Below are 17,498 nucleotides of genomic sequence, written 5' to 3'. Positions count from 1 at the left end.
AAAACATAGATGGCTGCATTAAGTTTTTTTTTTAAATATTAGATTTTCCTCATTTTTAAGACACCACATTTTCATGAAAACTGCAACAAAACAGAGAAGAGAAATGTTCAGAAACACCCGTGTTGATGAAGTAAACGACTAACATTGTTTTCACACCTGATAGTTTGGTAGATTTGGCTTGACTGGGGACCAAAATTGCAACATTTATTACATTTTCAGCTGCTGTGTTAAAGAAATACTGTGAAAAAACAGTTTACCTCCCTCGCCTGTGGTGGCGCTGCACCAAGAACCAGCAAAAAAAACGAGCAAAGCCTCTGAAGGAGACAATGAGCACAGATTCCTTCTTCACGAAATGTAAACAAAAGTGGAGTGGCCTCAGATTTTAGCAGTTGTAGAATTTCTCTTTTGTTTTTGGCTTAAGACCACGACCCATTTTTCCTCACTAGGCCTAGAAACACACGTCTGTTTTAGTTGTATTTACCCAGAATGCCCTGCTCTATGGTCTACTTCCAGCTTTTGGAGCAGTCTCCGGTCTGATTGACATTCGTATACGCATTTGAACCACTCCAGAGTTCACTTCAATCGAACTGAGAGCGCGGGTTGCAGACGGACCATAGTTCACTGTTTTGATCCGTATCAGAATTCGCATTCACACCTTCCCAAATGAACCAGACTTTGTAAGCAACAAACTAGAGTTTGATAAAAGCAATCTAAACAGGGCTGGTGTGAATGCACCCTAAGTGAAGGAGTTCTTAATTTTGTCCTAATAAGAAGCTAAAAAACAAATGTCAACTTAAGCATTGTTAGCACCTAACAGTTAGCCGGCCCCAGCTACTAGCTTGAATTGCAATAGCAATTACATAGCATTTTGCGAGAAAGACCTCATCTTGATAAGAAATATCCTAAGATTTTAATATAGGATCTCGTGCTATGAAATCTCGTTACACCCCTAATTAATACCAAAACAAACATCCACACACAAATGCAAAGGTGATAATGGTAATAATTCCATAAATAATGTTAATGGCAATAATAATAATAATAATAATAATAATAATAATAATAATAATAATAATAGATGCATACCCTGTATGAATCTGACACTACATAGCACTCAGGCATCCCAGGAGCTCTGGAGGGTTCTTCGTTCAACAGAAAGGACTCCGTTGCCTGAAACATAACACAGCGGTCATTCACTCACTCACAGTGACAAGGCATTTACAATCACGCAACTTAGAAAGACACAGGAAACCTGCTTGCAATGCTGCAGAAACAGATTTTGTAAAAATCCCCCTCATCCCTCTTGACCTACATAACCCACCCCAACCCCCCCGGCCCCTCCACCGCAGTTCCTCCAAGTCCCATCAGCAGACAATCTATTCATCTTTGCAGTCCAGACGTGTTGCGCAAATAGAGCGCGCTGCCCGGCCGTGCCCGTGTGCAGAGCGGTGCCGTTCCGAGGCCTCGCCCCGCCAGCCGTCAACTCTTACTATATAATGAGGAGAAAAGTGTTTCGCTTTGGCACAACTCGCATAATGCTCAGACACAACAGCATTTCCTGCCGCCATGCCATTTCACCTGCCTCGTCACTTTTCTGTTGCTGTGCACTGATTCAGCAAAAAGCATTCACACACAGTCTGATAATGCACAAACTCAGTAGGAAGCCATCTATACAATTCTTTGCTAAATTATTCACACCCTTTTAACCAGTTTTATGCTTATTTTTTACATTACAAGAATGAATATAAACTTATTTGAATTCTATGTGCCACCCACTTCGGATAGGGTTTACAAGGCCACTGGCCCATGGCCCCAATTTTTGTGGGGGCACCCCACAGATTTTTAGAAAAAAAATCTTCATGAATGAATGGTTTTCAGATTCACTTAATAAGCCCATTATCAAGTGATATGTAATACTATTTCGGGATTTTTATTAAAATAAACAAAAAAAACCCAGCCATATTTGAAAATTATAAAGTTACAGTCATTTTTGGAGCTACTGGCGAAGGGACGTATTAAACCTACCAATCGATTCATAATGAATTATGTATAGAACTACCTATTATTGTACTGTAATTTGCACTAGAAAAAAAACATTCTTTAGTGAAGCCCAGGGGCCCACATGCTTGTATATCCGGCCCTGGCCTGGTCAACACAAAGCAGCACATCACAGTGAAGTGGAAACAAAAAGACACATTATTTGCTGAATTTCTAAATCTGAGAAGTGTGGCATTCATTGGGACTCTTAAAAAAATTGTTTCAACCAATTGCTTACAAATGGAAGTGGGTAAAAAGAGCCCGCCTGTGAGTAAATAATCGTAGCCAGGTTCTTATAAAAACAAACATCTCCGCCACACCGATTTGAAAAATAATATTGTACACATGCAATCGGTTTCAGAAAAGTTTTCATCCACATGAACCCACACAAACACCCCACTGAGAATTGTTTTAAACATGCCAAACCTGTAGGGGGCAGCGGAGCACAAAGCTAAAACCTATGATAGCCTATGAGTTGTTTCAAAGAACCCATAACTTCCTGTTAGGAATTACACATCTTTAAGAGGTTCATTTTGTGGACAGATATATAGGTTGAACTACTTTTAAACAGTTTATTGGAATATAAAGTGAATTAAACACAAGACAAGAAACACAAGAGTTTTCTCAAATCTCCACTTTGGTTTAAGGGTTCATAAATAATCGTCTTTAGTATAAAACAAGAGTTTTCATGTGGAGGAAAGGCCAAAACGCATAAAAACGTATTTACTTTCCCAGATATCCAGCTACATGTGAACTGTATATAAATATAAATAAAATTATTCTATGAGAATTGTTAGAGAATATTTGTGAACAAAGAGCATCATGAAGACTTGAGGAACACAGCAAACAGTGATGAAAAATGGCCCAAAGTCCAGACCCAAATCCAAACTGAGAACCTGTGGCAAGACTTGAAAACTAAATACAGGCACTCTCCACCCAATCTGACTAAACCTGAGCTAATTTACAAAGTGCAAGTTATTAATACATTGTCATAAACCAACAGGCGTGCTGTGAGAAATAAAATGGCAGATGATCAACTTTACAAATATTCACAACTTGGTGTGCAGCAGGACAGAAGGCAGACCACGCATCTGCCATCATCCAGACGCACCCTGGCCACACTAAGGCCTCTGTGTTGCATAGCTAAAGTGTTTATATCCAGTTTGTTCCTATTCAGCGCAGTTCATTTGTATGCTACGGGATGCACCGGCGGAGGCTCTGAATGAGCAACCAGGGCAGTTCTGGAGTCATTTGAAGCAGGCAGGCCAGACAACATGGAAGGGAGGGAAACCTGAAAGCAGGGAAATCTGGGTCAGGGTGGGAGTTCTGCCTGGCTCACAAACCACCAGGTATTAGCTTTGCATCTAAACTGGTACAAAGTGGGAAAATTTAAATCCTTGGAATCGAGTTAAAAAAAAAAAGAAAAAACCTGTTAGGCTGAGGCTAAAAATCTGCAGGGAAATGAAAATAACTCAATCCGCTGGAGGTGAGAAACTTCATTCGCTAAGTTTTACTCTGCAACTTACCGGAAAGAGGAACACAGGGGGAAGTAATCCTGTTTTCCAGAACTTTCCTAGCGTTACCTTGAGCTGGAGCGAACGTGCACCCTCCCATCACCCCCCTCCAAAAAAAAAAAAAAAAAAAAGAAAAAAAATGACAAAACAAAAAAAAAAAAAAAAGAAAGAAAAAACGGGAACAAACTTTGCTCGTAGCCGGCAAGAAAAAATGTAAACTTATTGAAACTGGCATGTGCGATAAACAATTCGGAGGGAACTCAAACAGACATTAGCTTGCTTAAGCATTAACATATGCACACAAATACGCTCGCGCGCGGGTGTGACACGGGATTGCCCTTGAACAAATACATGCAGAGAGAGACACATGCATAAACACAGCACTATAATAAGTCCCAGACTTAGGCTAACCGAGCTGCGGCTGGAGACACAGGCTATTCATATCCTTCAGAATGAGAGGTTACAGCTCGAGCCCTTTCCCTTTTACTGTAGCAAAAGGAAGGACATGTGCGCGTGTGATTTCACTCTGAGTTTGTGGCCAAAGGTTTCAGGCAGGCTGATTAGCATAAGAATAACACAGATTTCACGTAGCCCAGAGTTTAGCACGCGCACACACGGTCGGAGAAAGTTAGAAGTGGAGCCGTCCGATAATCTGGGAAAACACCCCCGGCGTCGCATTCGGCCTCAGCGCCCAAACTTTACGGCGATGTCACGGCTAATACGCAAGGAAACACCGGAGGAAAACCATTTGTCCCACTAAATGGTGCCCATGTCAAGCTCTTCGGGGCTTTCTGTTAAGCTCTTAAAACTACCCAGTCCAGCTGAGGGATATATTTTACTCTGTTGATAATAACAGAGCAGCACAAAATGTGGCACAACGGTAGTCCTCGCCGCCTCATGTTTTCTGGCACGTTTCAGTCATTTGGAGATGAAAAATGACCTGCGCCGGATCGGTGTGGCTAAAACACTCCGGGAAAATGACAGGATAAAACACGGATAACTAGCAGACCGCAACACCGCAGTGTTGTTGGAGGTTGAATATTTCAAAATACTTTATTTCCCCTCTCTGTCATTTTACAATTTACAATTCACAAACTGAGCCCTCAAAACAGTATTAGTCCATTTACAGATTTCTCCTATTTTTTGACACAGGTAAATGTTTAAACTACCAAACTAATTGTATTGTTTTTTTAGACGTGGATTGGATTTAGTAGGAGAAAAATATCTGCCCTTATTAAATTATCAATTAGCTTTGCTGGACTACATAACTTTTGGCTGAATTTTCTCATCCATACACAGAGGCCTGATTACTGCCTGACCCATAGAATAAAGAAATCACCTCACTAGAACCTGTCAACATAATTAAGTAGACAAAAAGATCTCAACCTGTTCCTCCAAGCTACTAAGGTATATGAACAGATGAGAAATTCAACATGTGGAGCCCTCCATGATTTGATTAATAAGATGAACTTTGCAGAGACTTCAGCAAAAAATACATCTTTTGCAGTTATTCTTTCTTTGGTACTTTGAGACTTAATCTATGTTCACATAGCAGGCAAATGTGACCCAAGTCAGATTTTTATGCCCTTACGCGACCCATATTTGACTTTTCCATGGCAATATTGACAGGACGGGCCAATCCAGATTTTTTTTTCCACTATCACTTGGCTCTGACTACACAACCAAACAGATTGCTCTACAGAAATTGTCATCAATGCTGTAAGGGCTGTCACTATTAGTTCTGCTGTCTTTTTATTAGCCTCCTTCATCTTGTCTCAAGATCGGCTACAGTTGCTGAATAACTTTTAAAGTTGATCCTGTTATTTCCGTAAACAGAGTGCTGAAGTGTGACGTCACGTCAGTCTTCTTGTAGGTATTAAAAAAAATTATTTCAGCAAAATTTGAAATTGACAGAACAAATGTAGCCCTAGTTGTCTATTCACTGTGAGAAATCAGATTATTATTGCTCCTTCAGGACTCCCAGTTGTTTTATCTGTGCACACAAAAATAAATTTTTTGCTAACAAGATCATTTGGATTTGGATAAAAATGATAATGATACCTGAAGGGGTCATCCAATAGTATTTCTAATTAAAAGGAGGTGACTGACTCAATAATAGACACTGGTCAGGATTTAAAACTTTGAGGCCTCAGTCTACTAGTTTTCTGCCTGACTTACTTAACTTTCATTTGTCGCTGTGAGCAAAATAAGAAAATTAACTTCTATAATTACATTTCCATTAGCAGATTTATCTCTCTAATCAAGGAAGCTGTACTATCAGTTAGCATTCCTTCCATTGTCAAAATATAGTCACTTCCTTATTCACGAAAAAGGCAGAGGACAATGCAAAATGACGAAGGTGCACCAAGAAGTTTCATGATGAACAGAATCGGTTGATTTTTCAGCTTGACTGGCTCTGACCTTTCATTCAGTATGTCGGAGAAGAGAAGAATAAGCACCAGAAGGATCCATAAAAAATAGCTCCAAAACAAATCACATTGCATGACTTCTAATGTAACTAAATCTAATGTAACTCCACATTTTAAAACTTGATCCAAAGATAAATCAGGACTTAATACAGACTTTGCAAGAGATAAACGCTAACCTCAGAAAACAGGAGAGGTACACCTTACTTTCAACACACGTTGAAACATGTAGCTATTGGCAAGAGCCTTGATGCTTCACAAAACTATTCATAAACATTTTCCCCATTCTGTCACATTCCAACCACAAAAGTTTGATTTATTTTATGGGGATTTACATGCTGAAATTTTTGCCGGTTCTTCCTTCCAAAGTAGCCCAAACACAGTCAAAATGGACAGTGAGCATTTTGCAAACACCAATTTTCCGGTCATGCAATGGATTCTCAATTAGATTTATGTGCGGACTTTCACCTGGCAGTTCCAACACTTGAATATGTGATGCCATTTAATTCAAGTTTGTAGGATCAGTGACACGTAAAGTTTAAGGACGCTAGTCTATGAACAATGCAGTTTGAGGCCGCTGACCTAAACTATGCAATTGTAGCTCTGGCTGTGGGTGCAGGGTCAATGTCCTGATAAAAGGTGACAATCTTCTCCAGTCTTAAGTCTTTTGCAGACATGTTTTCTTATAGGATTGCCCTGTATTTAGCTGCATCAATCTTCTGATCAACTCTGATCAGCTTCCTCATCCCTGTGGAAGAAAATTATCCAAATAGAGTCATGATGCCACAGCCACAGATGGTGTGTTCAGAATGATATGCAGCATAGCTTTTCTTCAACACATCATCATTCTTGAATAGTGACCAGATTTGTTGAGTAGACAACCACTAGTTGTCCAGATGACAGATTCTCAAGCCTGTCAACTGGACAGGTTCAAGAATCTGTCCAGAATCTGCTGATCTCTGCAGGACCTCCTGAGGTAGCTTGTGTTTTTCCGTAGCGTTTCCATTTCCGGATCACGGAATAACCACTTCTTGTAATATGCTGAAATCGTGGGTTGTTATTTTGGAGTCTAGACTCCACGACTTGTTGCAATCCACACGATAGAAGTGACCGGAGTCTCTCACACCAGTACTTTTTGAAATCAGGTCTCAGAGTGTGAAGTACTCCACAGGAGCAAAAGTGCACATGCGCAGGACACATGACTGTTGGGTTTATTCTACGTCTGCAGATAGTTATAAAACAATGGTGGATAGCATTGTGCTACGTTGTGCTACTTAGCCTGTTCAGTTTAAAATAACTTCTGATAAGGAATACATGTGTCACATTAGCATTTTGCTCATTGGAGTGCTAATGTCCAATGAACGACATTAGCATTCTAAAGCTAATTGGAGCATTGGGTTACTATTTACAATGAGGTAGAAGCTAAGGGTCAAAAGTGCATTAGCATTCAATGACATGCTAAAATAACAGCGCTGACTCAAGGTGTCTTGGTGATGCCGTCTGAACGTGGAACACTTTCCCAAACAACATCCGAAAATACCAGCAGTTTCCAGGCAGCGGTCTCATGTAAACACACCCTAAGAAACCTCTGAAGTCTTCACAGAACAACTGGAAGAGCTCAAGGGCTGTGAAAGCTTCAGAAAGGAGCTGCATTTTAGGACACTGACACAGAATTTGTTGGGATTCTGCAGGTTGAGGAATCAAATCAAGTTAAAACGAGCTACTTCTCAATAGCTTGAGGCGACCTCAGTAGTGGTTTTGTGAATAAGAACCTGACCTGCACAGCACCTTTTCTCAACAGTGCCTGTTCGGTTTTCCTCCAACAACCAGAAACACAATAAGTCAGATCTGGAGAGGAGGGCTCGGTGCCGAGGGTTGGCTCGCTTTCAAATGGATTAATTGGAACACATATACATAATTCCCGCCTTTCCCTATCTCGCTTATTGTCTTCTCCGCACCGAAACACAAGGACAGAAACCACCTGGGTCTCCACATTTCTGATCCGTGCAGGAGAGGCGGGTATCTTCACAGTCGCTGATTAATAGCATTCTCATCACCCCGCCGTACCATCCTAACCATTAGCAGCATCGACACGACCAACGGTTTCTGGAGCATCAGATGCTTTCCTCCGCCGAGAAAGATAACCGACCCAAGTCCCGTTACATTCAGCCCTTAATTGTATCCTCGTTTTTCACCTGGTAACGAGCTAACAGACCTGTGCAGATGTGGCAGGCACATCAAAGAGTAGGAGGGCTGGGGAGAGGGAGAGGGAAAGGGGGGGAACTTGTTTGTAGAAAAAAAATGTGCTGGAGAATATGAAAGGGGAAATTTACGTTGTGTGAGTCCAAGCCAGCGTCACCTCAGGGAGAAATGCTGGAAAAATGTGATATTTTACACCTGCATCTCAGGAGGTGCAGAATATGAGGAGACATGGTGGGAGGGGTGGGGCTGCGGGTGCAGTAATTAGAAGAGTGTGCGTGTGTGTGTGTGTGTACGTGTGTGTGCTTCGCAAGAATCTGTTTGTGGGTTTTCGGGGCTCGCCACTGGTTGTTTCTTTTTCCAGCATTTGGGTTGGTATGATCCATTCGTTGCTGTGTTATCAAGAATGTTAAACCTGGTTCCGAACACTCGGAAAACAGCTGAAAATGGAACAAATATGCTAATGATTTTTGGGGGGGGGGGTTCCCAGCGATAAATAGCTGGCAAGCTCTGTTTAATGAATAATGCTGTCGGCTCTCCTTCCTAATTAAAGCCTAAAAAGAGGAGAGCAAACGGAGGACATGCACGTATTGTTGTGATTTTTCAACCCAGTTTTAAGTAAGAAGACACCAACACCTTCACAAATTAAGTTGACAACGTTAACAGACAGCGGAATGCAGTCAAATGCGCCTTAACCAATTCATTTGAGAAATTAATAACAAAAATGAAGCATAATCAAAAGTAGTATTGGACTGAGTTTGAGCCATATAAAATAAGACTAAATGTTTAATTTACTAAAGTGTAGCACTGCTACAGCACCTGTATTCAAACCAAAATCATTCTGCCAGTCTTTCTGTTTCGTACACATTAAAGATTTAACAAGATCTCCTGTCTGTAACCTTAAAACGCTGCAGCAGGTCCTGGAGAGATCGCCAGGTAAGAAATGGGCACATCTCAGGACGCCCTGCAGTTTGCTTATGTGGAGTTCCTTCAACAAACCCACTGTCATCTGGACTAACAGGGCAGCACTGTGAGGATCGTGTCCTTTGATTTCATCAGTGCATTTAATACAATTCACCCTGATTTGCTTTGTCAGAAACCCCAGAAGACACAGGTGGACGCCTCCACCATCACCTGGATCTACGACAGCCTCACAAGCAGACCACAGTTTGTGAGGCTGAAGGACTGTGGATCTAATCAGGTGGTCAGTAACACAGGAGCACCACAGGGGACTGTACTCTCACCATGACTCGTCATTTCGTACACTTCAGACTTCTAGGACAAAACAGACTCCTGTCGTTTACAGAAATACTCAGATGACTGCAGTTGTCAGGTGAATCAGAGATGGACTAGAGGCTGAGTAGAGAGATCTGGCGGAGTGCTTTGTGTCACGGTGTGGGAACAATCATGCCATTTTGAATGTAAGCAAAACAAAGAAGGGTTAAATCATAGCCTACTTCCATCATGAGAGGAGAAGTGGAGGTGGTTGACGAATATAAATACCTCAGTGTTCATCTGGACAACAGACTGGACTGGAAACACAACAGGGAAGCAGTTTATAAGAAGGGACAGAGCAGACTGGACTTCCTGAGGAAGCTAAGATCCTTCAAGGTTTGCAGCAAGATGCTGCACATCCTCTATAAGTCTGCTGCTGAGAGGGTCACCTCTTCTTCCGTCATCTGTTGGGGCAGCAGCATCAGAACCAGGGACATAAAAAGGTTCAACAACCCGATAAAGAAGGCTGGTTCTGTTCTGGGGATGACTGTGGAACCTCTGGAGAATTTTATGTGAAATCAAGACAATTATGGACAATCCTGAGCATCTTCTTCATGACCTGCTACAGCAGAACCTTCTTACCCACAGCTATCAGCGACTTCAACAACTCTTTGAAACAACAACATATGTCATTTTTCCTTTGGGATCAAAAAAGTATTTCTGAATGGAACTGAATTGATCAGTAAAATATCTGGGCTTGATTTCTTCAAAAAATTAAATTCAAGTGAACAAAACTTCACTGAGTTCTTTCAGACCAAGTCACAAACGAGACAAACAAATTGTGGCTCTTTAAAAGAAAAACCCTCTGAATCCTGTCCAATCCAACAACTGGAGAATACTTTGCAAACTTCATAGGAATTTTGTCACCGTATCAACCTATAAACTTCATCAAGGGTGATTCCTTATGTGACTTCCAAGTGAAATCCAAAAAAAATACCCAGTTGATTATCTCAAAACCAATCAACCTTACAAGGCGGTCTGATCTCACCATCCTGAGATTTGTGCCGTTTGAGCTTATATCAGACTTTCCATCTTTAAGCTACACGCCACATAAGCTATTCCAGCCGGCTTTGGGCCTTATTTATTTTTCCAAGGAGACGTCGGGGCCAGAACAAACAGAACGGCATCATATTCTGTATATACAGTGAGGGATGACATCACAGGCAGCAAAACGGCCAAAACCGAGACACACACGACTGAAAGAACCTCCAGCCTGAGCATCATATGGACCATGGACCACTATACACACACACACACACAAACACACACACACATGTGCACACACACACATACGCACACACACCCACACACACACACTGAATATCACTTTTAAAGAAAACTGCAGGATTAGTTATGTATTTTTCCCTTTTATCTTGCATTAAAGGCAAACTCAACATCAGCGCGTCATTTACCTCGATGTTTAAAAGAGAATAAACCAAATCCAAGGTCTAATTTATGTACATTTGCGACTTAAAAGATCATAATTACCTCTGATGGTTTACAGAAACCACTTTCTGTTTACCTTGCGGCAATTACAAAGATAACATCTAGAACTTGCTAATGTCTCAGATAATGATCCTGTATGCAAACGCAGGTCGGACCTTTGTCATCACGGGCAAAACGGATTCATCTCGACACTGATTGACAGGCTGCCTCCAGTGCATCTCTGACTACACCGACGTACAGCTGGAATGTTTTGGCACAACTTTATCACCCAGCATGTCTATAAAAATAATAATAATAATTAAATAACTAAATAAAGAGGAGCTGGAAGTAGGAGAATAACAAGTGGAGATAATCCCATGTGAGGCCTGTCCTGAATTCTGTATCATTTTTAACTGATGAGCTTTCTTGGGCGACTGCCACGCCAAGCGAGGATGCTCATAAACAAATAATTATTCATCCTAATAATCTTCCATATTCATGTGCAAATAAGATCCCTCCCTGGTATCGCAGCGGCTTCAAGGTTGTATGTGGGAGGTTCCTCTAACTACTGCCTGACTCGACTCATTTCATGCCAGGAACGAGTCCGTCTGAGGGTCAAGGATATGTTCTAGCCAGATATGAGAGTTTTGCCTGAGCAGAGTTTTTTTTTTTTTTTTACTAATAAATGGAAAAGCAAAAAGGATGTTCTCTGAATATTTGAATATCTGCTCACAATGTATCCTATAAAACAGAATATTAAGACAAAAACTATTTTATAAAACACCCTTTAAATAGTTTATATTTTGTCACATTCCAACTATAAACTTTAATGTATTATATGTGATAAACCACACAATGTGGTGTTATTTGTCTTTTTTCAGACATTACAAAGGACGCATTATTTTAAAGGGGCAGAACAGGCACATACCACAATCAAGTAATTATGTTACCTTCAGTTGATATAATATTCTCAATATATCAAATAAGACATAAAATAAATTTTACCTTGTAATTTAACATCATGAAATTGGGCCTCTGTCTCTTTAAAAATTCCTGGTCTTTCTGAAACTCCGCCTTCAGGAAGTCATCAAAGCATCGCACCTGTGTTAACCCTTTAGTAATGTTTTTACCAGCGTTGCACTGAGAAGTAGCTAGCATAACGAGCTCAGCAGGTGCACAGTTCCACCAGGTGTCTGCTAATTGCTGCTGGCTAGTCTGAAGGAGCTGAGAGGGGGAGTTGTTGGCGAGCGGCTTGGAAGCTGCAGCTCCAAGTAGGAGCTTCGCCTTTACGGCGTAGCTAGCTTCAACAAGGCATTTTGCACAGCTGAATGGTTGCCATGGGAGATTACAGGATTTCTCAAACATGCCTGGTAGAATCAAAGAAACACACGTTCTTGAAGAGGGAATAACATTATAACATGACGTAAACCTTTAAAAAAATTTCAAATAATATCACCCTTTTAAAATATGAATGGAACCCAGTGAACAAACTAGCCTAGTGTAAATGTGTGTTCCTTAAATCAACGTGTGTTAGAGAAAATGAGTGAACAAACAGCAATATGAAGACCAAGAAACACCAGACAGGTAGAATGATGTCTTATGTAGGGTTAGGTTATAAAACTATATCTGCTTTGAACATCTAACAAAACTCTGTTCAGATCGCTGTCGTAAAAATGGGAAGAGACACAATCAGTCGCCTTCCTAAACCACAGGACAATTGTTTAAACCCTTATGGAAGAGTAATAATAATAAGATGACCAACAGAACTTTCTGACCTTCATGCAAAACGCTGTGGAAGAGAACTAACAACAAACATCATCCTGAACACACAATCCCCATAGTGGAACACGGTAATGGCAGAAACAAAGATTTTCTGCAGCATGGACAGGAGAGCCGGTCAGAGTTGATGGGAAGTTTTGGTTGAAAACCTGTTTGATAAAATCATCACCCAAGACCAGGAAGCTCAATTTCCTGGAAGGCAACCAACCTAAAGCATACAGCCATGACTTAGAACAAAGTATATTCATGACTTAGAGTGTCCCAGTCAAAGTCCAGACCTAAATTTGATTAAGAATCTGTTTGCAAGACTGGGAAGTTGATGTTTGTAGGTGCTTTCTATCCAAACTGACTGAACTTAAATGATTTTTAGACCTGCAGCTGTGACTGCTTATGATTGTTATTGGCGAAATAAAAAAATTAGCAAAGCATTTATTTTCCTTACATTTCACAATTATCCACTACTTTGCCCCAGTTTATGACAGGATTCATAAAACTCATTTTAATGAGTTGATAAAAATAGAAGTTCAGGCTGTGTGCACTTTATTGTGCACGACTCTTAAGTAAGTTTTAGAAATGTATGACAAAAAAATTCAAAATAAAAATCATTATGCCAGGTGCCGGTCTCTGACAGGTAAAAAAAAAAAAAAAGTCCCAAGCGCTGTGCGAAATTACGTGCAAGTCAAACTGGCGCAGGGCAGAATAGCCCATCTTTTATCTAAGTTTTCCAAACTAGGGGCCCCCTCACGTAGCACATTGTAACCTAAGCCCATCTTTCCTCACTCTGCATGACACGCAATAGTGCGCTTCATATATATGTATGGCTATAAATAGCGCAAACTGTCTCGCTTCTAGGACTCCTCTATGAGAGGAGTCAGGTTCTCAGTGTGGATGAAACAGCTCTGGGTGGGCTGCTTGGACACTGATTTGGGAAAAAGTGTGGAAATCTTTTTTTTTTTTTAATTCAGTTTTGCATGACGATGAGGGTGCTGGGGGTGGAGGGCCAGGGGGAGGGAAGGGGCGGCTTGGCACACAAGAATGATCTGGATTTTTATATTTCAAAATTGTAAAAGTACAATAAAGTGCAGAAAAATGAGCTAATTATTAGTTTACACAGCACGTACCATTGTGGTGAGGGGAAATGTGCCAACACTCTCAAAGAGCCATTTTCCACTTTCCAAAGTTCAGCTTCCAGGAAAAAAGAGAGAAAAAAAGGTGGAAGATAGAAAAGTGCCTGGTTCTTGTTCTGCTGGGCCTAATGCTCGGCCTGCTGCCCGGTAAACATTCTACGGGTCTGCGGGTCAACTTCCCCCCCTCTCGTTACTTATCCGAACCGGCTTTCTTCGTCCGGAGAGTTTCTTTCTGTTCGCTTTCAGCTCCTCTGTTTTCCTATCACATTCCAACTCCCAGCTGAGCGCGATGATCGAACCTCCGTCGGTCCCCCGGCAGCGGAACGCAGCGACCGCCGACCCGGCCGCCGTCACGAGCCCCGAGGCGGTGGAGGCGGACAGTAAGTAGCCTTCTCTCCCTCTCTCTCTCCGCGCTCACTCGATCAGCTGTTGCTCCTGCAGATTCGGAGGCTTTTCTCTCCCTTCATGCATGCACTCAATCCCTCGGCATTTTCCTTTCTTTCCTTTCTTTTTTTGTGTGTGTGTGCTGATCTGAAAGCGTGCAGTTCTTCCTCCACCTGTTCCCTCAGAGTCCGCGGGCAGACCGACCTCTCCGTCCCGAAATCATAGACATCGGAGCGGGCTCGCAGCCTGTTTCTAGTCGACGGAGACGTGACCGCGGCGTGTGAGTGACACCGAGCAGCTGAAATCGAGTAAACAAAGTGCAGGAAAGTAAGGGGGGAAAAAACACGGCGCGGCTGCACGCACGCACGCAGGCAGCCAACCAGGGGGAAGGAAAGAGGGAGCGTTGCGGTATGTCCCGCGGCCGCGGCCGGAGAAGCGGAGCGGCGCTGCGCGCGTGGAGGAGAGCAGAGCAGAGGAGAGGAGGCTGGTGAATTATTAATAACCGCAGCGGTCCGCAGTCTGTCGCGTTCAGTGAGTAAGCAGGGCGGCAGCTGGGGGTTTAGAGGAATTAAATACGGGCTCAGAGTAAACCGTGGACGCAGGGGATTAGAGGCTCTCACCGGCTACAGTGTAGGGGCAGCTCGGGGCCGACGGCAGGGGGGAGGGAGGGAGGGAGCCGCGCGGAGGAGGGGAGACGCAGGTTGTGGGAGAAATGGTTTTCTTTTGCAAACCTGAGCAAACTAACTTGTAACATAAAGAGCCACTGAACTGAGCGGATCAACCCTCTGAGCTGAAACACGCTGATAAAACAAGCTGCTAGAATTTAACCAATAATGCATGGGGAAAAAAAGGCATTTACTTCATTTTGTGGGTTTTGTTCAATAAATTTGGGTGGAAATTTCAAGTTCACAGCTAAAACACGCGAAATTCCAAGTATATGCATTTTTTCTACTCCTTCAACTGAATCAGTAAAATTTTACGGATTTTTAAAATGGAACAGTTTTTTTAATCAAACCTTGATGAAATGTTTATTTTTTAAAATATATTCTTCATTCAACATTTTCCCTGCAGGGTTGAGATGCTTACACTATAAAAATGAAATTTTGAGAATATTAAATATTCACTTGAATTATTCAAGACCCACATTAGTTTGTTTTTGGAACAAAACTCACCTGAAATTTTTCATTAGCCAATTAGCAGCTATTCTCAATCATAGCACATGATCATTGAGATTGAACAGCAGAAGGCAAGGCTGATATGTGGCTTATATTATGAATGAATACATCAAAATAGTGTCCCTAAGAAGAGCCATGTGACTGTTGGTAATCATTTTCCCCAAATGATAAACTCTGACCTGTTAACAAGCTAGGCTTTCGCTAACTGCTAATAAACAGCATATCTTAGTGGTGGTTGTCAGGGTTACGACCAACATACCTCCTTTTGTAGAATGTGGTTAAAATGTTTGTTACTAAATTACTAACCAATTCTTTATTTTTGCTTCTTTTAATATGAAAGGATGAAACATTTTGCTAGCAAGTTTGACTTTAGCCCTAGCGGATACCATGTAGTTAAGGTGGGCTGAACCAACATACATTTTGGCTGGATTTGTTAGCAAAATTAAGTCATTGTTGATTGAAATGAACCACACCACACTACGTGTACTGATGTGCCTGAATCATTTTTATTTTATAGGGAAACATTAACACCTTCCAAAATGTATTTTTCAGTGCAGATAACAGTTATTTTCATCATTAATTAAACTTTTTACAGGTGGAGTAATTTGCTTAACTTTAGCAAGAAAAAAAAATGCACAATCCGTTGACTTGATTATATAGCATATTTTAATAATTTGAGTGTTTATTTAAAATATTTTTCTGATTAATTTAGTTTTTTTTTTTTTTTTTGCAGCATTTTTACACACAGCCAACCCTGCAAAGTCATACTGCGGGGACCAGGAGTCCATCTGAACCAAATCCTAACAAAACAGCCCCGCCTCGTTCCAACCATGTGTTTTATTTGGTCACGAATACAGCGAGCAGTCTGGGCAAGAAGTTAGAGGCGCAAGTATGCTAGTGTATGCGCAGGTGCGCAACTCCTGGCAGGAGAACATCGCCTCTGGTAAAACACGATATTAATTCATCACAAATAGCCCAAGAAAGAAAAAAAAAGTAGCTGGGGAAATTAGGAAGAATTTACGCAGAGACAAAGCTACCGTCCAATGCTGTATGCATGAATAAATCACCAAATCGAAGCGCTGGATTTTTTTCTCCCTTTACCTTTTATGGAAAATACAGCACTTTTTACGCACGTGCGCAACCGCCGACGTCATATAGCGACAATGATGCTGCTGCCAGGTTTACTGAAACAGCAAAAGAAAACTGAAAAAACATTTAAAAAATATTTTTCTTTGCAAACGTTAAGTAAATAAATAAATAAATAAATATTAAGTAGAATCATATAAGTTATTTGTACCAAACAGCATATCTGCATGAACATGAAACATAAAACAGGTTTTGTATTATTAATATCAACAAATAACAAATAAATTATTTAATGGCGTTTTTTCTTGTTTTATTCATGTTGCCATGGCAAACTTAAATGTTTGAAGCTGATTCCAAACTGGGGTTTTTTTTGTTGTTGTTGTTTTTGTTGTTTTTTGTTTCCAATATAATTTTAACAACAAATGAGCCTAACAAATGTCAGTAAACGTATTTAGAAACACATTTTATAAAGCTACCCTAACAGTTTAGGCTAGAAGTGTGTGTGTGTGTGTATATATATATATATATATATATATATAAAAACAACACATAAAACGCCACATAAATAAAAATAATAAAAATGAAATAAAAGAAAAATTACACAGCTCGATCCTGTGGAAAATTTTTTTGTATTTTCTAACACGAAATATTCACTTTATTTTTTTAGGACTCAGACTTTCAGTCATTTTCACATCTGTTTATCTGAATGCGTTTGCTGCCGTCCAGGTATTTCGTTGCTCTCGGCTACTCTGATTTGCAGCTATTTTTATTAGACGCAATGAATAATTTAGGTTAGTCAATATTAATGTGTGTGAGGGCGTGGGGCCTTTCCTTTCCGTTTCAGTGTGCGGCCTGCAGCTGCGGGGCCTCTGTGGGAGAAAACAAGCTGGCTCGCGCCTTTCCGCTCCTAATGAGCTCCGTGTGCGGCCGCCATGTTGCTGCCCGCCACGAGCCGCATTTCCTCTTTTTTAAACGAGTCGATCTAGCATTTCGTCTTATTATTATTCCAAAAGCACAACGATAAAAAGCTGGAGAGACGTGGCACATGTCTGACCCCATTCTGTAACTCTG

The 17,498-nt window shown here is 41.1% G+C and overlaps 1 protein-coding gene across 8 annotated transcripts in view; it reads right to left on the bottom strand.

Annotated features, from left to right (window-relative positions):
* The window catches only part of nfixb (nuclear factor I/Xb), a 200,417-nt gene extending 184,342 nt beyond the window's left edge, over nucleotides 1-16,075 (bottom strand). For 3 of the 8 annotated variants that reach the window (XM_016661218.1, XM_016661220.1, XM_016661230.1), the window contains exons 1-2: nucleotides 13,777-16,075; nucleotides 1,087-1,170 (exon numbers count right to left, since the gene is read on the bottom strand). In XM_016661218.1, the coding sequence (XP_016516704.1) occupies nucleotides 1,087-1,170; nucleotides 13,777-13,779 (87 nt within the window). In that variant the 5' untranslated portion in view covers nucleotides 13,780-16,075. Of the gene's footprint in view, nucleotides 1-1,086; nucleotides 1,171-3,563; nucleotides 3,651-13,776 lie in introns of those variants that run through there. The other 5 variants (XM_016661223.1, XM_007573105.2, XM_007573109.2 and 2 more) reach the window with 5 other exon arrangements.
* Between the last annotated feature and the right edge of the window lie 1,423 nt (nucleotides 16,076-17,498).

This window comes from Poecilia formosa, unplaced genomic scaffold, assembly GCF_000485575.1.
Source record: "Poecilia formosa unplaced genomic scaffold, Poecilia_formosa-5.1.2 Scaffold319, whole genome shotgun sequence".
NCBI classification, from domain to species: domain Eukaryota; kingdom Metazoa; phylum Chordata; class Actinopteri; order Cyprinodontiformes; family Poeciliidae; genus Poecilia; species Poecilia formosa.
The sequence above is the reverse complement of the archived record's forward strand: the minus strand, read 5'-3'. Positions and strand labels throughout refer to the sequence as shown.